The 23,148-nt window shown below is 42.4% G+C and overlaps 1 protein-coding gene across 2 annotated transcripts in view; it reads left to right on the top strand.

The window, feature by feature from the left end:
* agla (amylo-alpha-1, 6-glucosidase, 4-alpha-glucanotransferase a) overlaps nucleotides 1-23,148 on the top strand; it is a 42,586-nt gene that overhangs the window by 10,832 nt on the left and 8,606 nt on the right. The window contains exons 6-25 of one of the 2 annotated variants that reach the window (XM_071490699.1): nucleotides 3,472-3,653; nucleotides 3,962-4,073; nucleotides 4,933-5,059; nucleotides 5,542-5,644; nucleotides 5,937-6,034; nucleotides 7,320-7,459; nucleotides 9,366-9,553; nucleotides 10,685-10,808; nucleotides 13,397-13,560; nucleotides 13,697-13,798; nucleotides 18,246-18,401; nucleotides 18,564-18,714; nucleotides 18,915-19,039; nucleotides 19,248-19,360; nucleotides 20,702-20,836; nucleotides 21,435-21,565; nucleotides 22,149-22,285; nucleotides 22,401-22,534; nucleotides 22,629-22,804; nucleotides 22,996-23,098. In XM_071490699.1, coding sequence (XP_071346800.1) covers nucleotides 3,472-3,653; nucleotides 3,962-4,073; nucleotides 4,933-5,059; nucleotides 5,542-5,644; nucleotides 5,937-6,034; nucleotides 7,320-7,459; nucleotides 9,366-9,553; nucleotides 10,685-10,808; nucleotides 13,397-13,560; nucleotides 13,697-13,798; nucleotides 18,246-18,401; nucleotides 18,564-18,714; nucleotides 18,915-19,039; nucleotides 19,248-19,360; nucleotides 20,702-20,836; nucleotides 21,435-21,565; nucleotides 22,149-22,285; nucleotides 22,401-22,534; nucleotides 22,629-22,804; nucleotides 22,996-23,098 — 2,701 coding nt within the window. Of the gene's footprint in view, nucleotides 1-3,471; nucleotides 3,654-3,961; nucleotides 4,074-4,932; nucleotides 5,060-5,541; nucleotides 5,645-5,936; nucleotides 6,035-7,319; nucleotides 7,460-9,365; nucleotides 9,554-10,226; nucleotides 10,351-10,684; nucleotides 10,809-13,396; nucleotides 13,561-13,696; nucleotides 13,799-18,245; nucleotides 18,402-18,563; nucleotides 18,715-18,914; nucleotides 19,040-19,247; nucleotides 19,361-20,701; nucleotides 20,837-21,434; nucleotides 21,566-22,148; nucleotides 22,286-22,400; nucleotides 22,535-22,628; nucleotides 22,805-22,995; nucleotides 23,099-23,148 lie in introns of both variants that reach the window. The other variant, XM_071490698.1, reaches the window with a different exon arrangement.

Below are 23,148 nucleotides of genomic sequence, written 5' to 3'. Positions count from 1 at the left end.
AGTCTGGTGTGAGCAGCTCTCTGAGCTCAGTCCACAGCATCTCTACTGGATTAAGGGCTGGGCTCTGACGGGACCACTCCAGAAGGTGGATCTTCTTTCTGTACTTTGAAGTTTAGGATAAGTGTTCTTCTCCTGAGCCTCAGCAGGTGTTCAGCTACCCTGACATTATCCTGGAAGAGACCTTGATAAACTTGGGAATTCATTTTACCCTTGATAATGTGGAGCTGTCCAGACCCAGAGGCTTCACCTTTGATGATGTTTTCATGTTGGTATGCAGAGCCCCTTTTACACCACACAAAGAGCAGCATGTTCCCAAGAGTTCAACCTTAGTTTAGTCATGGAGAGTCAAGCTGCTCTTTGGCAAACTGCAAGTGTGCAGTGAGAGTAGCAGCTTCCTCTGTGGTGCCATAGACACCATACTCCATCCTCCATGATCTACGTATGGTAGACTTCAACAGAGATGTTAACCAGCTCTGTTCCTAAGCCTTCTGAAATCATTGTTTTCTGAGGCCTGGTTCACATCAGCTTCTCGTGAACAGCAAACGCAAAATGTTTGAATGTCACCAGCACGGAGACATTATGTTTTCGGGCTGTCCATCCATCCGTCCTGTTCTCGTCAACATTGTTACTGTGTCTCTGTAACACCTTGTGGGAACTTCTTCAAATATGGCACAAACATTCACTTGGGCTGGGCGACCCGATAGCCGAGTGGTTAGGGCTTCTACCATGTGAGTGCAGATGCTATTAGCAGGCGAATCGTCGGTTCAACTCCTGACAGGCCCAAGTCTTTCCTGCATGTCATTCCCCCTCTCTGTCCCTTTCCTGTCACTCTCTACTGTCCTATCTAATAAAGGCAAAATGCCCAAAAGAAATCTTAAAAAAAAACCATTCACTTGGGCTGATTAAATGTTGGAGGTCAAAGGTTAAGGTCACAGTGACCTCACAAAGCACAGTTTTGGCCTCTTGAATGTGACATCTCAAGACCACTTTGAAGGACTTTGTTTCACTTTGACATAAATATTCATTTGGACTCAAAAATGAACTGATTAGAATTTGGTCAAAGGTCACTGTAAAAACTCATTTTTGGCCATAACTCAAATTCATACAGTAATTATGACACAATTGAACTCAGATGTCTAGATGGATGAAATTAAGTGATGACAATTTATATCCAAAAGGTCAACTTCACTGTGACATCATAATGTTCTGCAAAAACACTTCTGGTCAATATTCAATGCTGTAACTCAGGAAGAGGATATTGTGACCATATTTCCTGCAACTTAACTGGTTGGCAGAGGCTTACAACCACAAGGTGATAATTCTAGTTTATAAGTCAAAGTGTCTCTAACACACACCTCCAGTCTGGTTTCATTGACTAGACTCCTGTCTCCAGTTAGATGTCATTAGCTGAAGGGTTTACAGGACTTTTTCCAACCTACACTGTGAATATTTGAATGATGTTTTCGATATGGACAAGAGCAACACAATGATTTATGTGTTATTAGTTAAAATAGATTGTGTTTGTTCATAATTGCACTTAGAAGAATATCTGGCCATAATTTAAGAACATTTAAATTTAAAAACAATGTCCTATTGGTTTGCAGAGTGTGGCTAAGCAGTGCTAGCACCAGCAGCACTGCTAACATTTTTTCATTGTCTAGTTAAAGGTACTGTCAAAATAAACTAGATGCAAAGCTTTCCACCTTGCTCGTCTGCTGAGGCTGCAGCCTTCACGACCTAGTGGCAGGCAGCTGCTTAACATCTTGGATGCAACTGGGGTTGTAAGTTGTGAGGCGGGGCCTCCATGGATCGGACTAGTTTTTCCGGCACATCCCACAGATGCTCGATTGGATTGACATCTGGAGAATTTTGAGGCCAAGTCAACACCTTGTTCCTCAAACCATTCCTGAACCATTTTTGCAGTGTGGCAGGTTCATTATCCTGCTGAAAGAGGCCCCTGCCATCAGGGAATACCGCTTCCATGAAAAGGTCAGGAACAATGTTTAAGTAGGTGGTGTGTGTCAAAGCAACATCCACATGAATGGCAGGACCCAAGGTTTCCCAGCAGAACATTGCCCAAAGCATCACACTGCCTCCGCCGGCTTGCCTTCTTCCCATAGTGCATCCTTAGCCATGTCTTCCCCAGGCAAGGGACGCACATGCACCCAGCCATCCACATGATGTAAAAGAAAACATGATTCATCAGACTAGGCCACCTTCTTCCATTGCTCTGTGGTCCAGTTCTGATGCTCACGTGCCCATTGTAGGCACTTTTGGGTCAGCATGGGCACCCTGACCTGTCTGCAGCCACGCAGCCCCATACATATCAAACTGTGATGCACTGTGTGTTCTGACACCTTTCTATCAGAATCAGCTTTAACGTCTTCAGCAGTTTGAGCTACAGTAGCTCTTCTATTGGATCAGACAACTCGGGCCAGCCTTCACTCCCTGCGTGTATCAATGAGCCTTGGCCCATGATCGCTGGTTCACCGGTTTTCCTTCCTTGGACGATTTTTGCGAAGTCCTGACCACTGCAGACCAGGAACATCCCACAAGACCTACAGTTCAATCAGAGATACTCTGACCCAGTTGTTTAACCATCACAGTTTCACCTTTGTCAAAGTCAGTGTTATTCACTTCACCTGTCAGTGTAATGTTATGGCTGATTGGTGTATAAGACAGTGGTGGACTTAACTTTCAGAATATGGTAACTCACAGTCTCTATGTCTTTATCCCCCTGTCTCTCACACACTCACGCACACACACATTGTCAGGTAAAGACTAGGGACACCAGTGTAACTGAAAGTTGACAGATGTAATGACTTATGTTAGAAAGTTAAGACAAATGTAGATTCACGTCGTTGTGAGTTTGTGTTTGTTAGTCATCAGTCAGTAACAGGAGAACAGAACAGAACTCAGAGTTGGGTTCATGATGTTGTCAGATGAAATGGGTTTTAAGCTTATGAATACAAACTGAATAAACTGCAGTGAAGGTTGAATGAAAGGACACTGAAGCTCTGCACTGTATGTGCTTTCCTATATTAGGACTGTGTGCTGCTTGTGTACCCGTCTGCCCTTATGACCTCATCCCCTCTCCCTCTCTCAGAAAAGGTCAAGCAGTAAAATGAGCCTGATTAAAAGGTTAGACAGAGTAACCAGTTGATTTCCAGTTTGACTGAGTATCAAACTGTCTGTACATCTCTACAATAATTACTACACATTAATGCTGCCGCAATCTTTTTTCAGCGGATTAATGAAAGGCAGTTGAGTTCAGTCCAGGGGATGATGTAAACTTCCACCTTTAAATAAAGTTCAATACATAATTCATTCATGGCTCATTGTCACTATAATTGCCAACAATTTTGGATTCTGTGTCAAGTATTCATCATTACCTACAACAGTTAAATCAGCTGTTAGTAGAATAGCTAAATGGTAATTTTGATTCTTTGTTCCCCTTCTTTTTCTTTACAGCGGCCAACAGTGTTTGGATACGAGAACATCCAGAGTGTGGGTACAACCTGGTGAACTCTCCCCACCTGCGTCCAGCCTGGGTCTTAGACAGAGCTATCTGGCATTTAACCACCAGAGTCGCAGACGGACGCTACACAGCTAAAGGACTTCCTCCTGATATTACCAGTGAGAGCCATCTGAATGTGAGCACACACTGCACAACTGTACACAGCACACACTTTCTTGACTGTGCTGTAGAGGGTACATGTAATAATGAGTGGGATTTGTGGGATATGGCACATTAATCAGTGTTAACATCATACCTCACCACTGGGAATGTAACACAGACCTTAACCTACATTTTACTGAAACCTTTAACAAAACATAACATGGAGATAAAAAGGGTTTATGAAACAGTATGTTTGTAAAACACACAAAGGCTTATAAATAATACATATGATGATATATGTGTTTGCTCCTCTGTCTCTGTATGTTGATTTGTTTGTATCAGGCCATCCGCAGTGTGTTGTGGCAAGACGTGTACCCCCAGATCAAACTGTGGGAGTTCTTCCAGGTCAAAGTGCATAGTGCTGTGGAGCAGTTCAGAATCCTACTGCAAAATGGTGTGTAGATCAGCTTCATATTGTATCAATAAGTATCACTGCAAACTTTATAAAGGTTTGAAAAAAGATGTCAGTGTATCAGCAGAGCAGCAGCGTCAGTATCTACACAGGATACACTCAGGCCCAGGTCTGCTGTGTAGGTCTGTGAGTTTGGCACCTTCCTGAGCCCAATACACAATCACTGAGATTACATGAATAAACAAGATCTTCTGTAAACACCTATACTGATTCACATCGAAGTGTATCTGTTCTGATGCACATGAGACAGATGACTGCAAAAAGCAACTGAAAAGCCTCATATAGACAAAACTTTGGTTTTAATAAGGTGCCTCAGCTTAGAACTCCACAATATACAGTATATCAATGCAGATTCTGCCACACTCATCTGTTGATGAAGAATATCCAGTGTATTGTACTGAACTGACAGATTCAAACCATAGATAAAATGGACATGAACCCTTGCTGTCAAATGTCTGTCCAGTGACAGATCGCTGTGGCTGCTCTCATCAGTACAGAGATGGTAGTCACAAATTTCATATTCATGAAATGAAAGTTCAACTCATTTAAGTTGTTTTTCATTGTTATTGAACCTTACTTTGAGTGTATGAAATTTGTAACAAACAAGAAATGTTCATCAGCAGTTCATTTCTATTCTGAAAGGCTTGTGAAGAATGCTGAAGAAGTCTGTCACTTAACTTATGTATCAGTCATTCTTTAATGGAAATTAAAGGCATGTGTGATTGTCTGTGCATTTCCAAAGTTAAATAAATGGAAGTTTTGAAAGGGAAAAAACAGAAGCTGCTAGTGCACTATTTGAGAGACTTAAAATATCCTTTGTATATATTTGTTTTTATTTTAGGCACCAAGCCAGACCACAGTAAGACTGGAGGGAAGAAGGGCCTAAAGATCATTCAGGACCCACAGTACCATCGCTATGGCAACACAGTGGACATGGACTCTGCTCTGGAGACGTTTGTACCTCACAGGTCTGACTCAAAACCAGTCTGTTTTTTAATGGTTGTTTGAGTTCTTTGATGAATTTATATCTATTGATTTAAAAACAACCAGGTCTCTTTGATCTAACTGTTAAAAGGTTCATTCTGGTAAGATGAGAACATTGTGTAACATTAACATCACTGGAAATGTTTTTTTTTTCTTAATTTAAGTGAATTTAAATTTAGTGACATGTGGTACAGTTCAACCATGTACCACATGCCATGTCTATGATATTTGTTTGTGATGGCTATAAATTATGAACTAGAAAACTAATATTTACAGCTCTCAAATACTGCAACCAGTTCAAGTTCAAGTTCTCAAGAGTGAACACACTCAACAGCACAATAGTGATCCTGACCTGGAGTATTGTACTGCACTTTGTCTGTGCACAGTTATGTACAGCATGTATACATATATGTATGCAGAGCTAACATTGTTATTTTTATTTCATGTTTCCTCTCTCTCTGTTTAGCTCCTCCCCACATCACATCGAGGAGTGCTGTGGTTGGCTGAGACAGAAGCTGAACGAGCTGAATGACGAACAGCACCACATCATACAGCAGCATCAGGAGCAGGTAATGTTATCTGTGGGGTGGCACCAGACAGGGGCACTGCTGATGACACATATATTGATAATTAGATTGTAGCACAACAAACCTGACACCTGTTGCCATGGCTCCCAGAGCAGTCAGGAAGGAGAAAATGTGTCATGTCATCTATAGCAAAGGTTCATTATTTATTTATTCAAAACTAACCAACAAAATAGTGCATTAGGAGACATTAGGAGACATTAGGACACACTGTATGCACCATAGTATTAGCATATACTGGGGTAATCATTTTTCATCATGTTCTCTTTCCCTCCAGGCTGCCAACTGCGTTGTGGGAAATGTAGTGTATGAGCGTCTGGCCAACCACGGCCCTAAACTGGGTCCTGTTACCAGGAAGAACCCTCTGGTTACCAGGTAATGGCTTTGAAGAGGTGGAGGTCTGGAAGATGCCTAAAGATTCCTCATGCTGTTTATTCAGGTTTACCTTAAATATGAGATGTCTGTTAGAGAAAGGCATTTATATTAGTGTCAGTTAAAATGGAGACAGTTCATCGTCTTGGGAGCAAATTTCATGACAGTCCAGGATTTTTGATGTTTGATTATCCAGGGTTACAGGTAGGATTCATGAAGTTCATCAGAATAACTTGTTTGGACCCAGTTTTACGGCAGCCTGGTTGTTCTGGATCAAAGACGTTTTAAAAAAAATGTTTTTGTTGAATTTTGAACAAATGGATAATGTGCACAGATTTGTAGAGTGTACGCTGGGTTTGTCAGTATAACACTGATTTACACAAATAACATGTACAACAAATATGTGAACTTCACAGAGCTTAATCATATTAATGGAGCACAACATGCAACTTTATCCTTTATCCTTTGGTATGTAGCCGCTGGAAATCAGGTTTTGTATTTAGAAATGAAAAAGAAAGGAAATTGATGAATAACAAAAGAGAGGTGAAGAAATGGATAAACCTCCCGCTGACAGACCTGTTAAGTAACATCCCCATTCTTTGTCCTGCACTGCTCGCAAGGCAAAGATAAGAAATTGTAGCTTCCTCTTTTTTGCTTCCTCTAAAATTGCTTTAGTGGTAATGAAACCTGGTTCTGCAGAGCAGTATGCTGACAGTATGTCATCCTAAATCATCTGATCACCTTCACTGTATTCCATATGCATATTTTTTATAGATGCATATTATGTTTATTAAACTGTGTTACACTAACTAAATTAAAAAATAAGCTTGTGCATTGGACCAATTGATATACAGATAGGTTGACAGAGGATGAGTAAATGTACTGTACTGTCCATCAATGAGCCTGTTTCTACCTGACCACAGCCAGAGACATGCAAGTAGAAGATGCGTCTAAATCCTGGATAGATTCTAATTTATCTGATTAAACCCCTGGTAGAGACCATCAGGGACGAAAGTTAACACCTGTGAACATCAGTATTAAAGTAATGTTGGTGCTAATCCACAATGAGCAAATACATTTTTAGAATTACTTCAGCTGACTCAGCTTCAGTCCCACGAAGAGCAGGACACCAGTTTAGACTTAAGCCTTTTTCTCCCTTGTGAAATTTAGGAGATGGTATAAATGGTAAAATTGAACCAGGTAACAGGGGGAGAGGTTCAGGATAGTTCCAATTGTGAAGTGAGGCTTAGTGTTGGTGGATCTCAGTGTTTTCGTCTGTCTGTCTCAGGTATTTCACCTACCCATATCAGGACCTGACTCTGGAGCAGGAGATGCAGCTGCTGAACCAGCCAGACAAGATGTGTCACTTCCTGGCTCACAATGGCTGGGTGATGGGGGACGATCCGCTGCGCAACTTTGCTGAGCCAGGTACACACAGCTTAGTAAAGCAGACAATAGAGAGATAAGAATAAATATATAGAGACATAAAACATTTTGTAGTTTAGGTGGAAGGGGGAGCCTCATTTCTCCCTGATGTAACCTTTAATCTTATAACATCAACCAGATTACACATAATTCCTGTGTAAAATGTACAGTGCATCCGGAAAGTATTCACAGCGCTTCACTTTTTCCACATTTTGTCATGTTACAGCCTTATTCCTCAAAATTCTACACACAATACCCCATAATGACAAAGTGAAATAAGTTTGCTTGAAATTTTTGTAAATATATTAAAAATAAAAAACAAAAATAATCACATGTACATAAGTATTCACAGCCTCAAAATTGAGCTCAGGTGCATCCTGTTTCCACTGATCATCCTGCAGATGTTTCTACAACTTGATTGGAGTCCACCTGTGGTAAATTCAGTCTATTGGACATGATTTGGAAAGGCACACACCTGTCTATATAAGGTCCCATAGCTGACAGTGCATGTCAGAGCACAAACCAAGCCATGAAGTCCAAGGAATTGTCTGTAGACCTCCGAGACAGGATTGTATTGAGGCACAGATCTGGGGAAGGGTACAGAAAAATTCCTGCAGCAGTAAAGGTCCCAGTGAGCACAGTGGCCTCCATCATCCGTAAATGGAAGAAGTTTGGAACCACCAGGACTCTTCCTAGAGCTGGCCGCCCGGCCAATCTGAGCAATCGGGGCAGAAGGGCCTTAGTCAGGGAGGTGACCAAGAACCCGATGGTCACTCTCACAGTGCTCCAGCGTTGCTCTGTGGAGAGAGGAGAACCTTCCAGAAGGACAATCATTTCTGCAGCACTCCACCAATCAGGCCTGTATGGTAGAGTGGCCAGACGGAAGCCACTCCTCAGTGAAAGGCACATGACAGCCCGCCTGGAGTTTGACACAAGGCACCTGAAGGGCTCTCAGACCATGAGAAACAAACTTCTCTGGTCTGATGAAACAAAGATTGAACTCTTTGGCCTGAATGCCAAGTGTCACGTCTGGAGGAAACCAGGCACCGCTCAACACCTGGTCAATACCATCCCTACAATGAAGCATGGTGGTGGCAGCATCATGCTGTGGGGATGTTTTTCGGTAGCAGGAACTGGGAGACTAGTCAGGGTCGAGGGAAAGATGAATGCAGCAATGTACAGAGACATCCTTGATGATAACCTGCTCCAGAGCGCTCTGGACCTCGGACTGGGGAGAAGGTTCATCTTCCAACAGGACAACGACCCTAAGCACACAGCCAAGATAACAAAGGAGTGGCTTCAGGACAACTCTGTGAGTGTCCTTCAGTGGCCCAGCCAGAGCCCAGACTTGAACCCGATTGAACATCTCTGGAAAGATCTGAAAATGGCTGTGCACCGACGCTCCCCATCCAACCTGATGGAGCTTGAGAGGTTCTGCAAAGAAGAATGGGATAAACTGCCAAAAAATAGGTGTGCCAAGCTTGTAGCATCATCCTCAAAAAGACTTGAGGCTGTAATTGCTGCCAAAGGTGCTTCAACAAAGTATTAAGCGAAGGCTGTGAATACTTATGCACGTGTGATTTAAAAAAATTTATTTATTTATTTTTTTTAAATATATTTGCAAAAATTTTAAGCAAACTTTTTTCACTTTGTCATGATGGGGTATTGTGTGTAGAATTTTGAGGTAAAAAATTTATGTAATCAATTTTGGAATAAGGCTGTAACACAACAAAATGTGAAGCTCTGAATACTTTCGGGATGCACTGTACATTCTAGTGCACAGTTGAATGTGTGTCTAACCGATCAATAAAGACCTGAGACCCTCATGCAATGCAAGCTCATTTCTCTCTCTGCCCTTGAAACTCCAAATGACTAGATCAGTATTGTCATGTGTCTTTACCCTCTGTAGGCTCTAATGTGTACCTGCGTCGGGAGCTGATTTGCTGGGGTGACAGTGTCAAACTGCGCTATGGCAAAGGCCCTGAGGACTGTCCATACCTGTGGGCCCACATGCAGAAATACACTGAAATCACAGCCAAATATTTCCATGGAGTCAGACTGGATAACTGCCACTCAACACCATTACACGTAGCTGAGGTATTGTCGTCTATCATCATCATACTACATCCAGCACATATCTGGATTCTGTTTTGGAGTATTCCAGTACAAGCTAGTATACTCTGGACTGTAAACACCTGATCCAGGTTTCTGTATCCTCAACTCAAGTTATATAGTTTTCAAATTATTATACTCTGTAAAAAAAATATTTATACAACTTTCCACCAGTTATCAGGACTAATATGTAGCTGCATATAACTGCATGAAAACCTCCAAAACCCCTAAGGCCACACTTCTACTTCAGGCCCTTTTGTCTACATTAAAGGAGTCAACCCTGAGGATAAACTAACATCCTAAAAGCAAAACAATACTGATGTTCACTGTGGCCACAGTCTTATGACATACCCACAGGAAACAGTATGCTGCAAACTTACCCAGCTACACTGACTTTCAGATTTGCCAGTGTTGAATTCAAACGGAGAGTACACACTGGTGTAATGTCTATATCCTGCTTGAAATAGGATAGAAATAGTTTGGCAAGAAATGGTAAAAATGTAAATAATATGTAAACGGTGTGAAGGGAAACCCTTAATTTGACTGCAGACTTCCTGTTTGTGTGAAGGTAGCTGTATATTGTTTGTCAGTGTAACCCTGCTAACAGCAGACTCTTCTTCTCTCCCTGTCTGTACTGCTGCTGTGCTGTCTTGTCCAGGCAATGCTAGATGCAGCCAGAGCGGTCAGACCCAATCTGTATGTGATAGCTGAACTGTTTACAGGAAGTGAGCTCATTGACAATGTGTTTGTTAACCGGCTGGGAATTAGCAGCCTTATACGAGGTACAGAACTGTTGCCTGAGCTAACTTTGTGTTTTTGTCTCTTCCTTCTCTTTTCACTGCATCGTTCAAACCTAAACATGCCCTCTCTGTCCATCTCTGTACTCTCACTCTGTTGGTGGACTGTATGACTGCATGGTGTGTTAACTCTGGTACCTGTCATCACTAACTGGCTGTGTCCCCTTCACATTAACTCTCCTCTTACTCCTCCTCGTTCTCCTCTTTTCTCCTTCTTTCCTATCTTTTTTTTGTACTTTCCCTCTACCCCACTCCTCCCTCCCTCCCTCCCCACACTGACCTCTTGATTTCGGTGTGTTGCCTTGCTGTGGTTGACCAGTTCATGCTGGGCGTGGCCAGAACAGTGTGTCCTAACCTGTATGTGGTGGCTGAGCTGTTCACCGGTAGTGAGGAGCTGGATAACATCTTCGTTACCAAGTTAGGGATCACATCACTGATACGAGGTACAGTACTGTATGTGCTGAAAATGCACACACATGACATACTCTTACATATACAGTACAGGTATTAGGACAGTCTGGGACACCAAGGTAGATTTTTATGTTGGTTGTGCATATTTATATTGATCGTAGCATACAATTCACATCATTTTCATATCCGTAAAGAATATGAAAGAATCTGCATTTGTTTTGTTTGTCCACTCATTACAATAACTTACAATAAAGGGGAAAGGGTAAAATTAGGGGGGGCACACTTGAGACGCCAGATGTTGCCGTTTAGACCTCCGGAGCAGTCATGAGCTCAATCAGTGAAATATTACTGAAGGACGGTGATCAGCTAATGACCCCAGTGAATGATTACCTGCACCACCACTAAAGAAATCAAGGGAGTGCAGATTTTTGTAAGAGAAAGATGCAACAGGTCCTATAAACTCAGCAGAAAATATTCTGGACCAGTCATACATCTTAGAAGGGACCTGTATAATGGGTAGGAGGGCATTGGGCCAAAAAAAAGGTTCAGAACCACTGGTCTTAACACATTTGTCTAAAACCATCCATCCATCCATCCATCCATCCACCCTCCATCCATTAGCTTTACTGCTTATCCTGTAAGGGTCACAGGGGGGCCTGGAGCCAATCCCAGCTGACACTGGGTGAGAGGCAGGGTACAGGCCACCAATCTAAAACTAAATGATATACAGTGGGGCAAAAAAGTATTTAGTCAGCCACCAATTGTGCAAGTTCTCCCACTTAAAAAGATGAGAGAGACCTGTAATTTTCATCATAGGTATACCTCAACTATGAGAGACAGACTGAGAAAAAAAAAAAATCCAGAAAATCACATTGTCTGATTTTTAAAGAATTTATTTGCAAATTATGGTGGAAAATAAGTATTTGGTCAATAACAAAAGTTCATCTTAATACTTTGTTATATACCCTTTGTTGGCAATGACAGAGGTCAAACGTTTTCTGTAAGTCTTCACAAGGTTTTCATACACTGTTGCTGGTATTTTGGCCCATTCCTCCATGCAGATCTCCTCTAGAGCAGTGATGTTTTGGGGCTGTCGCTGGGCAACATGGACTTTCAACTCCCTCCAAAGATTTTCTGTGGGGTTGAGATCTGTAGACTGGCTAGGCCACTCCAGGACCTTGAAATGCTTCTTACGAAACCACTCCTTCATTGCCCGGGCGGTGTGTTTGGGATCATTGTCATGCTGAAAGACCCAGCCACGTTTCATCTTCAATGCCCTTGCTGATGGAAGGAGGTTTTCATTCAAAATCTCATGATACATGGCCCCATTCGTTCTTTCCTTTACACGGATCAGTCGTCCTGGTCCCTTTGCAGAAAAACAGCACCAAAGCATGATGTTTCCACCCCCATGCTTCAGAGTAGGTATGGTGTTCTTTGGATGCAACTCAGCATTCTTTCTCCTCCAAACACGACAAGTTGAGTTTCTACCAAAAAGTTCTATTTTGGTTTCATCTGACCATATGACATTCTCCCAATCCTCATCTGGATCATCCAAATGCTCTCTAGCAAACTTCAGACAGGCCTGGACATGTACTGGCTTAAGCAGGGGGACACGTCTGGCACTGCAGGATTTGAGTCCCTGGCAGCGTAGTGTGTTACTGATGGTAGCCTTTGTTACTTTGGTCCCAGCTCTCTGCAGGTCATTCACTAGGTCCCCCCGTGTGGTTCTGAGATTTTTGCTCACCGTTCTTGTGATCGTTTTGACCCCACGGGGTGAGATCTTGCGTGGAGCCCCAGATCGAGGGAGATTATCAGTGGTCTTGTATGTCTTCCATAATAATTGCTCCCACAGTTGATTTCTTCACACCAAGCTGCTTACCTATTGCAGATTCAGTCTTCCCAGCCTGGTGCAGATCTACAATTTTGTTTCTGGTGTCCTTTGACAGCTCTTTGGTCTTGGCCATAGTGGAGTTTGGAGTGTGACTGTTTGAGGTTGTGGACAGGTGTCTTTTATACTGATAACGAGTTCAAACGGTGCCATTAATACAGGTAACGAGTGGAGGACAGAGGAGCCTCTTAAAGAAGAAGTTACAGGTCTGTGAAAGCCAGAAATCTTGCTTGTTTGTAGGTGACCAAATACTTATTTTACCGAGGAATTTACCAATTAATTCATTAAAAATCCTACAATGTGATTTCCTGGATTCTTTCCCCCCATTCTGTCTCTCATAGTTGAAGTGTACCTATAATGAAAATTACAGGCCTCTCTCATCTTTTTAAGTGGGAGAACTTGCACAATTGGTGGCTGACTAAATACTTTTTTGCCCCACTGTATAATCTTAAATAATTTTAATCTTCTTAAATAATAATCAGATATAAATTGAACTTCACCTTCAGTTCAAGCTTTCAGTACAGGATAGTTTTGATAAACTGTGTATTCATCAAGTTTGAGGGTTAACAGGCAGCTTAGATATATTTACTAAAAGCAGGTTCATGTAGTCCATCAGCTCTCAAACAAAATTGCACTAAGCTTTGAATGTGTGAACTGACCCACAGTGCTGCATGGATTGTGTTGTCCTCCCCTGACTCACCAGTCTCTCCTAACCCCCCACCCTGTCCATAGAGGCCATGTCAGCTGGCGACAGCCATGAAGAGGGCCGGTTAGTCTACCGTTACGGAGGTGAGCCAGTGGGAGCCTTTGTTCAGCCCAGTCTCCGCCCTCTTACGCCCTCCATCGCCCATGCCATGTTCCTGGATGTAACCCATGACAATGAGTGTCCCATACAGGTGGGTGTCTGTTAGGGACAGATTAGGGCAGGGCCTTTGTTCAAAAAGAAATCATGACGACATCACTGAGTTCAGCTGCACTGGTTAAACTCTGCAGGTGTTGGTTTGTAACTGCTGCTGTTTGACTGTCTCATAGCTGCGCTCGGCGCTGGACTCTCTGCCCAGCTCCGCTATTGTCTCTATGGCCTGCTGTGCTACAGGCTCCACCAGAGGATATGATGAATTAGTCCCACATCAGGTTAGTCACACACACACACACACACACATACACACTCATTTTGGCTGATGGTTTGTTTTATGTGTTTTAAAAACAAAATCCCTAAAATCCCTAAAATTGGATAATTTATTTGTAAGATTGTAGCTGACTCCTCCCACCCTGGACACAAACTTTTTGTGACACTCCCCTCTGGCAGGAGGCTGTCCTTCAGGACCAAAACCTCTCGCCACAAAAATAGCTTCTTCCCATCTGCTATTAGCCTTATCAACAAGGCTAGAGAGCCCCACTGTTGCTGATCCCCCTGATCCTCAATTGCACCAATCAACAGAAATAATTCCTTGTATGTGAAAACATACTTGGCAATAAAACTGATTCTGATTCTGATTCTGATTTCAAATATATATATTTTTTTCTCTGAACTTGTGACCTGTGTAGTTTCATTAAATCTAGATGAAGAGCCTGAGTATCACAATAATGAGTCAGTTAAATAGTTCAGTGCATGTTTATAGCAGGTAACTTGAGAATCAGCTGCTAAACAGCAAACGTTTATGCTACTGAAGATGCTACATGACTGCCCTTATACCATTCACATTTAGCTCTTAATGTTTAATGTATACAGGATTTAAACACCATCATTGAATGTCATCATTGACATTGAATATCTAACAGTTTCTCCCAGAAACCCTCTTTTATCCGACCATTTTCTGTTAACATTTGAGTTTTCAGTCATGGACTACACAGCATCTGGGGAAAAAATCTATTACAGCAGGTGTCTGTCTGACAATACCGATTTAAGAAATTTAATTTAAAGAAAGGATCCCATCAGTACTTAGCCCACTGCCATGTATCAATGCAGTAGGGGACAGCTCTCTTAACTTCATATCCACACAGGTTGATGATCTTGTTCACAGTACTGTAGCCTCACTGCGTGCAACTCTAGATACTGTGGCCCCTCTGAGGAAGAAGGTAGTGAGTCAGAGAAGGCTAGCTCCATGTTACAACTCAGAAACACGAGCTTTAAAGCAAAATTCAAGGAAACTAGAAAGAAGGTGGCGTTCTACTAACCTGGAAGAATCTCTAAAGGCTTGGAAAGACAGCCTATCGGCATATAAAAAAAGCCTCCGTAAAGCCAGAACATCCTATTATTCATCATTGATAGAAGAAAACAAGAACAATACCAGGTTTCTGTTCAGCACTGTAGCCAGGCTGACAGACAGCCACAGCTCTGTTGATCCATCTATTCCTTTAGCCCTCAGTTGTAATGACTTTATGAGCTTATTTACAAATAAAATTGTCTCTGTTAGAGAAAAAATTCACCATCTCCTCCCCACAGCTGGCTCAGATGTACTGTCCAGTTCAGCAGCCTCAGAGTCAACTGTAACTGGTTTATATTTTGACTGTTTTACTCCTGTACATCTCTCTGAGCTCGCTTCAACAGTTTCGTCATCTAAACCATCGACTTGTCCTCTAGACCCCATTCCAACAAGGCTGTTCAAAGAAGTTTTTCCTTTAATCGACAACTCTATATTAAGTCTGATTAACTTATCTTTATCAGCTGGTTATGTACTGCAGGCTTTTAAAGTTGCAGTACTTAAACCTCTACTTAAAAAGCCTACTCTTGAACCTGATGTTTTAGCCAATTATAGACCTGCAAGGTTGTTGCAAACCAGTTATATGATTATTTGCACAGAAATGGTTTGTTTGAAGATTTTCAGTCAGGTTTTAGAGTCCATCATAGCACAGAAACAGCTCTGGTTAAGGTTACCAATGATCTCCTCATAGCCTCAGACAATGGACTTGTCTCTATACTTGTCCTACTAGATCTTAGTGCCGCATTTGACACCGTCGATCATAAGATTTTATTACAGAGACTAGAACATATGGTCGGCATCAAAGGAACCACACTAAGCTGTTTTAAGTCATATTTGTCAGATAGACTCCAGTTTGTTCATGTTAATAATGACTCCTCTATCATCACAAAAGTCAGTCATGGAGTTCCACAAGGTTCGGTGCTAGGACCAATGCTCTTCAGTCTATCTATGCTTCCTCTAGGAAACATTATTGGGAGGCACCAGATAAATTTCCATTGTTACGCAGATGACACCCAGCTGTACTTATCCATGAAGCCAGGTGAGACTAACCAGGTAGCCAAGCTTCAGGTGTGTTTTAAGGACATAAAAACCTGGATGACCAGTAATTTCTTACTCTTAAATTCAGACAAAACTGAAGTTATTGTAATTGGCCCAAAACACCTCAGAGATACACTATGTGATAATATACTGACTCTGGATGACATTACCTTGGCCTCCAGTGCTACAGTCAGAAACCTTGGTGTCATTTTTGACCAGGACTTCACATATAAAGCAAGTCTCTAGGACAGCCTTCTTCCACCTGCGCAATATTGCAAAAATCAGACCCATTCTGTGTCTAAAGGATGCTGAAAAACTAGTTCATGCATTTGTTACCTCAAGACTGGACTACTGTAACTCTTTATTGTCAGGATGTCCCAAAAACTAGGAACTAGGAAACGAGATCACATCTCTCCTGTGTTAGCTTCTCTGCATTGGCTCCCTGTAAACTCCAGGATACAATTTAAAATCCTCCTCCTCACCTACAAAGCCATTAATGGTCAGGCACCATCGTACCTTGGAGAGCTTATAGTTCCCTATTTTCCCAATAGGACACTTCGCTCTCTAAATGCAGGTCAACTTGTGGTTCCCAGAGTTTGTAAGAGTAGAATTGGGGGCAGAGCCTTCAGCTATCAGGCTCCTCTCCTGTGGAACCAGCTCCCAGTGTGGGTTCGGGAGGCAGACACCCTCTCTACCTTTAAGATCAGGCTTAAAACTGTCCTCTTTGATAAAGCTTATAGTTAGGGCTGGCTCAGGTATGTCCTGACCCATCCCTTAGTTATGCTGCTATAGAGCTAGACTGCTGGGGGATTCCCATGATTCACTGGGCACTCTCTCTCTATTTCTGTCTCTCTCCCTCTCTCTCTCTCGATGACTTCATGCCATTAACTTTGTATTTTTTTCTCTCCCGTAGTTTGTGCTTCTCCTCTCTCTCCCTCTCTCTGTCCTCATTCTGCAGGTATCTCTGCCTCGGGAGCAGCAGGATCCAGATCCACCACTACTCATCTTTACTATTAACCACTGTTACCTGTCATTATTATTGATAACACCATTACCTACACAGCTGTTCCTGGTCTCTCTCTCTCTCTCTCTTCTCTCCTCTCTCCTCCCTCCACCCACTCTTTTTATCTTCTCCTAAACCCAACCGGTCAAGGCACACGGCCGCCCACCCTGAGCCCGGTTCTGTTGGAGGTTTCTTCCTGTTAAAAGGGAGTTTTTCCTCCCCCCTGTCGCCAAGTGCTTGCTCTTTGTGGGAACTGTTGGGTTTTTCTCTTTAGGTCTTGACCTTACCCTGTAAAGTGAGATAATGTATATTATGATTTGGTGCTATACAAATAAAATTGAATTGAATTGAATTGAATTTAGGGGTCGGCAACCCACGGCTCTGGAGCTGCATGTGGCTCTTTCAACCCTCTGCTGCGGCTCCCTGTGGCTTTGAATAATAAGTATTTAATTTAAATTTATTTTATTTTAGTTCGTTAGTATTTTAAATGTTATTCTAAATTTGAAGATTATGGTGATCTTGTAACATTAAAATAAAACGTGTTTAATTTTTTGTTGCTCAAAATATGCATCACAACTGCCGATGTGGGACACCCACCGGCACGCGATTTATTGAGCTTTTCGACCCCCGGTAGGCCAACCATGGATAAATCCAAGAAAAGAAAAGTTTTTGAAGAAAACAGAACGTTTAATGCTATGTGGGCAGATTCATTTGCTTTCACTGCTGACGAGGAGAACTCAAATAGACATTGAGTGTTTTATTTGAAAGTAACCTTCAACTAAGCGTCTTTTTTTTCAGAGTTCAAAATGTTTTTGCTGCATGCAGAAATAAAATTTCATTTTCTCTGTAGCAGTTCATTGACTTCATAAATGCAACACACTATAGTTTCTTTATACATAGCATAAAGGTAAAAAACAATATATGTAGTGTTATCTTCATTTTAGATGTAAAAAAGGTTTTGTGGCTCCCGGTGTTTTCTTTTCTGTGGGAAACAGGTCCAAATGGCTCCTTGAGTGTTTAAGGTTGCCGACCCCTGACTTAGGTAGTCTGTCTCAAGCAGCAGCCTTTTGATCAGACTTGCTTGCTGTTTTCTGCCTCATTCTGTGGTTTTCTTCTCATTAAAGATTTGAAAATAATTATTTTCTAACACAGAAATTATTTTGATCCAAACTCAAAAAACACTGATCCTCCAGAACTGACTGTGGGAACTAGTAAATGAGTGACACACACTTGCTTATATGAACTTCTTTGCTTTACAGCAGGGAAACAGAAAAATATGATGAATTAGTACCATTATATGTGATACCCTACGTAAGGTGTGTGTGTGTGTGTGTAGATCTCTGTGGTGAAGGAGGAGCGTTTCTACCCCAAGTGGAACCCCTCCGCCCCCCCCACCTCCCCTGGTGAGGTTGGATTCCAGACTGGCATCATAGCTGGAAAACTGGCTCTCAACAAGCTGCACCAGGAACTGGCTTCCCAGGGCTTCATACAGGTACAGGACTGCAGTGAGCTGCATGTACACAACACACACACTCAAACCGCCATCGGCCTCATGTCAGTTCATAGTGCTTTATGCCAATTGTTGTGTTTCCCAGAGATCACTTGTCAGTGAACATCGTGCCAGAGTTTAATCTCTGAACATCTTCCTCATCAGGTGTATGTGGACCAGGTAGATGCAGACATTGTTGCAGTAACTCGCCACTGTCCCAGCACCCACCAGTCTGTGGTGGCCGTGTCCAGGACCGCCTTCTGGAACCCCAAAACCCACCAGTACAGCACCAACGTTCCACCCATGTTCATACCTGGTATGACCATAACATGACCACAGTCATGTTAGGAATCAAACATGTGTTTCTGAGTATTTTAGTAGCAGTATCTCCACAGTTGTTCACATCTGTCTTAACTTTCCTACACTGTTTTTATTTTTTATTCAACTTGAACATAACCAGGTGAGATGTTAACAGAGTTTTCCCACAGCTGAAAATATTTCTCTCCCTCCCTCCAGGGAAGATAGAGGAAGTGGTACTGGAGGCGAGGACAGTAGAAAGGCATGCTGGGAGCTATAAGAAGAATAACAACTTTATCAACGGCATGCCAGAATATACTGTGGAACTAAAAGAGCATATATCGGTGAATATTACTCTAATCAGGCTTGGGTAATATGTATGATATCAGTGTATGATATTATATGATTATATATGTACAAATGGCAGGAAATATCATGATATTGTATCTTAGCAAATATCAGTTACTCTGAACATTTGTGGGATCATTGTAATCCTGTGTATGACTAAAGTGAATGAACACATTAATAAAATAATTGTGACATGTAATATAGTTAAAGGAGAGCACAGTGGTGAAGCAGGCTGGGGTGACATCTAAAGGTCGGTCAGAGTTTGTGCAGGAAATCACCTTTCAGAAGTTGACTCCTGGCAGCGTCATCGCCTTCAGGTGAAACACACACACACAAACACACAAACTGTAACAGAAAAAGTCAATATACACTCACTGGCCACTTTATTAGGTACACCTTGCTAGTACCAGGTTGGACCCCTTTTGCTTTCAGAACTACCTTAATTCTTCATGGCATAGATTCAACAAAGTGCTGGAAACATTCCTCAGAGATTTTGGTCCATATTGACATGACAGCATCACACAGTTGCTGTGGATTTGTCAGATGCACATCCATAATGTGACTCTCCTGTTCCACCACATCCCAAAGGTTCTCTATTGGGCTGAGATCTGGTGACTCTGGAGGTCATCTGAGTACAGTGAACTCATTGTCATGTTCAAGAAACCAGTTTGAGATGATCTGAGCTTTGTGACATGGTGCGTTATCCTGCTGGAAGCAGCATCAGAAGATGGTTCACTGTGGTCATAAAGGGATGGACATGGTCAGCAACATACTCAGGTAGGCTGTGGGGTTTAAACGATGGTCAGTTGGTACTAAGGGGCCCAAAGTGTGCCAAGAAAATATCCCCCACACCATTACACCACCACCAGCAGCCTGAACCATTGATACAGGGCAGGATGGATCCATGCTTTCATGTTGTTGACCTCTGACCCTACCATCTGATGTTGCAGCAGAAATCGAGACTCATCAGACCAGGCAACGTTTTCCAATCTTCTATTGTCCAGTTTTGTTGAGTCTGTGTGAACTGTAGCCTCAGTTTCCTGTTCTTAGCTGACAGGAGTGGCCCCCAGTGTGTTCTTCTGCTGCTGTAGCCCATGTGCTTCAAGGTTCAACATGTTGTGTGTTCAGAGATGCTCCTCTGCAGACCTTGGTTGTAACGAGTGGTTATTTGAGTTACTGTTGCCTTCCTATCAGCTCGAAGCAGTGTGGCCATTCTCCTCTGACCTCTGGCATCAACAAGGCATTTTCTCGCAGAGAACTGCTACTCACTGGATATTTTCTCTTTTTCTGACCATTCTCTGTAAACCCTAGAGATGGTTGTGTGGGAAAATCCCAGTAGATCAGCAGTTTCTGAAATACTCAGACCAGCCCGTCTGTCAACAACCATGTTAAAAAAAAATCACCTTTCTTCCCCGCTCTGATGCTCGGTTTGAACTTCAGGAGGTCGTCTTGACCATGTCTACATGCCTAAATGCATTGAGTTGCTGCCATGTGATTGGCTGATTAGATATTTGCGTTGACGAGCAGTTGAACAGTAATAAAGTGGCTGGTGAGTGTGTGTGTTGCATCTTTCCATCCATGGTTTATTAAAAGTAAATGTACTGACACTGTATATTCTGATCAGCTGTTTCCTGTCCCTCTCTCTCTCCTCCTCTCAGGGTGAGTTTGGACCCCAAGGCCCAGAAGTTGGTGGGGGTGCTGAGATATTATCTCTCCCAGTTCAGCCCAAAGTACAGAAAAGGCAGCATCACAGATGAAAACACACCAGACGCTCTGCAGAAGCCTCTGGCACAGTGAGTACACATGAAGTCTGAGGAGGAAAAACAATGTGGAGAGAGAAAGTGACTGTACCAGACCTCTGCAGCCCCCTCCTCATCTCTGCTGGAGTCTTGTAGTCTACATTAGTTGCCGCTACTAAAACACACACAAATTTCTGACTGAGCTGTTGGTGATTTATTTGCATTCTGGGTAATGTAGGCGCCAGGCTTGACACAGGAGAAGAATGCATGAAATAAACAAGACATTAACTCTTTGATCAGTTCTGCTGCAGTAGATTTTTTAGTGTCCATCATGAATTTGATAATGTCAGATGAGTTCAAAGCAGAATCAGGGCAGAACTTGTTTAATCTGTTTGTAAGCTGTAAATCAAAGAAGGAGAATTTAGAAGAGTTTTTAGGTAATTTGGGGAATTGTATGAAATTATACACAACATTGAGTAACTTTCCATTTGATGGAATAGTGCAGTCTTGGGGGTAACAGAAAATCTCAGAACATACAGAGCATATATACATACAGTACAGGAATAAGGAAAAAGCAGCACATAGACACAGTATTTCATTTGGTAAATCTGTAAATGTGAACTTTTATTTTAAAGTTGTGTGTGTTTCACAGGCTGATGTCGCAGCTGACGTTGGCAGACCTCAATGTCCTGCTGTTTCGCTGTGACTCAGAGGAACAGGAGGACGGAGGAGGCTGTTACAGCATCCCAGGATGGGAGAGCCTCAAATATGCTGGACTGCAAGGTAAATGTGGAATAAAAAATAAAACCAGGTCCAAACAGCATCTACAACTAAAACTATGCTTATCATCAAACCTATAACCAGAAAACTTAAATATCTCATAGTAGTGACAAACGTAAATTCAATTCAATTCAATTCAATTTTATTTGTATAGCGCCAAATCATAATATACATTATCTCTGTTGCTTCTGACCTGCAGTGATTTTACCCATCTCCGCACACACACACACACACATACACACACAGTACAAACGAGGCACCTTCAAATAATAAGCAAGAGCTGCCGAGAAATGTAGGCCATACTCATGTGTTATACCTTGCATCAAAGAAGGCTGGACAGAGCAGCTGGACATCCTGCTCTGTTATATGTATGACTTGTTTTAAAACGTTTGGATATAACTTTGGCGAATAGAGGGGGACAGAATCATCACCCAGGGGTTTGAATGAATTTTGCTCTGTGTGGAACATGAAACGACATTTAGAGTCTTGGCCAAAATGACTTTGTATTCACACTGATGACTGACTGTGTATTTGTTCCTGTGTGTGTCTGTGACAGAGTGTAAAAACAGTTGTCGTCTCTCTGCAGGTCTGATGTCAGTGTTGGCTGATATCCGTCCAAACAACGACCTGGGTCATCCTGTGTGCTCTAACCTCAGACAAGGAGACTGGCTGATAGACTTTGTCTCTAACAGACTGATACACAGGGAGGGACCACTGTCTCAGGTGACGATGTGACACCCTTAAAGGGTCAACTCACCCAAATTACACAAATATTTTTCATCTAGCCACACAGGTAGTTCTGGTTTTAACTGTCTTACTTGTTTCTGTGGGTTCACAGGTGGGTCAGTGGTTGGCAGCCATGTTTAACTACCTGAAGCACATCCCCCGCTACCTCATCCCCTGTTACTTTGACGCCATCCTGGTGTCGACCTACATGACAGCCCTGGATGCCACCTACAAACACATGTCGAGGTGGGAGAGTCAGAGGCAGCTGTGCTGTTAATGTGAATAAAATCTGACACTGATTTGTTTTAGTAAAGTGACATTTTTCTCTCTGTCCAAACAGTTTCGTCCAGAATGGCTCCACCTTCGTTCATCACCTGGCGCTAGGTTCACTTCAGATGTGTGGAGTGGGGCGCTTCCCCGCCCTCCCTCCCCTGTCTGTGAAGTTAGACGATGTTCCCTATCGCATCAGTCCAATCACAGGCGAGAAGGAGCAGTGCTGCGTCTCATTGGCTGCAGGTACAACAAGACACTTCATGTTTCTTTTGTTAGTTAAGAGAAAATAAAATGAAAATAATCATGTAAGAAATTAAAATTAAAAACTGCCAAGCTTTGATTTGAAAAATCCAGATAAAGATTCAGTATTTACAGTGTGGAAAAGTACAGTCAGCTGATTGATTGATTGACTGGTTGTTTGTTTGGTTCTTCAGGTCTTCCTCACTTCTCCTCTGGGATTTTCCGCTGCTGGGGCAGAGACACCTTCATCGCCCTCAGAGGACTCATGCTGCTCACTGGGAGACACACTGAGGCTCGGTGTGTGTGCATGAACTGCTTTGACTATAGAAATATATAAGTTTCATTTT

The sequence above is a fragment of the Trachinotus anak genome, unplaced genomic scaffold, assembly GCF_046630095.1.
Source record: "Trachinotus anak isolate AG129_WGS33_773 ecotype Australia unplaced genomic scaffold, CSIRO_AGI_Tana_v1 ptg000012l, whole genome shotgun sequence".
In the NCBI taxonomy this organism is placed as follows: domain Eukaryota; kingdom Metazoa; phylum Chordata; class Actinopteri; order Carangiformes; family Carangidae; genus Trachinotus; species Trachinotus anak.
The sequence above is the reverse complement of the archived record's forward strand: the minus strand, read 5'-3'. Positions and strand labels throughout refer to the sequence as shown.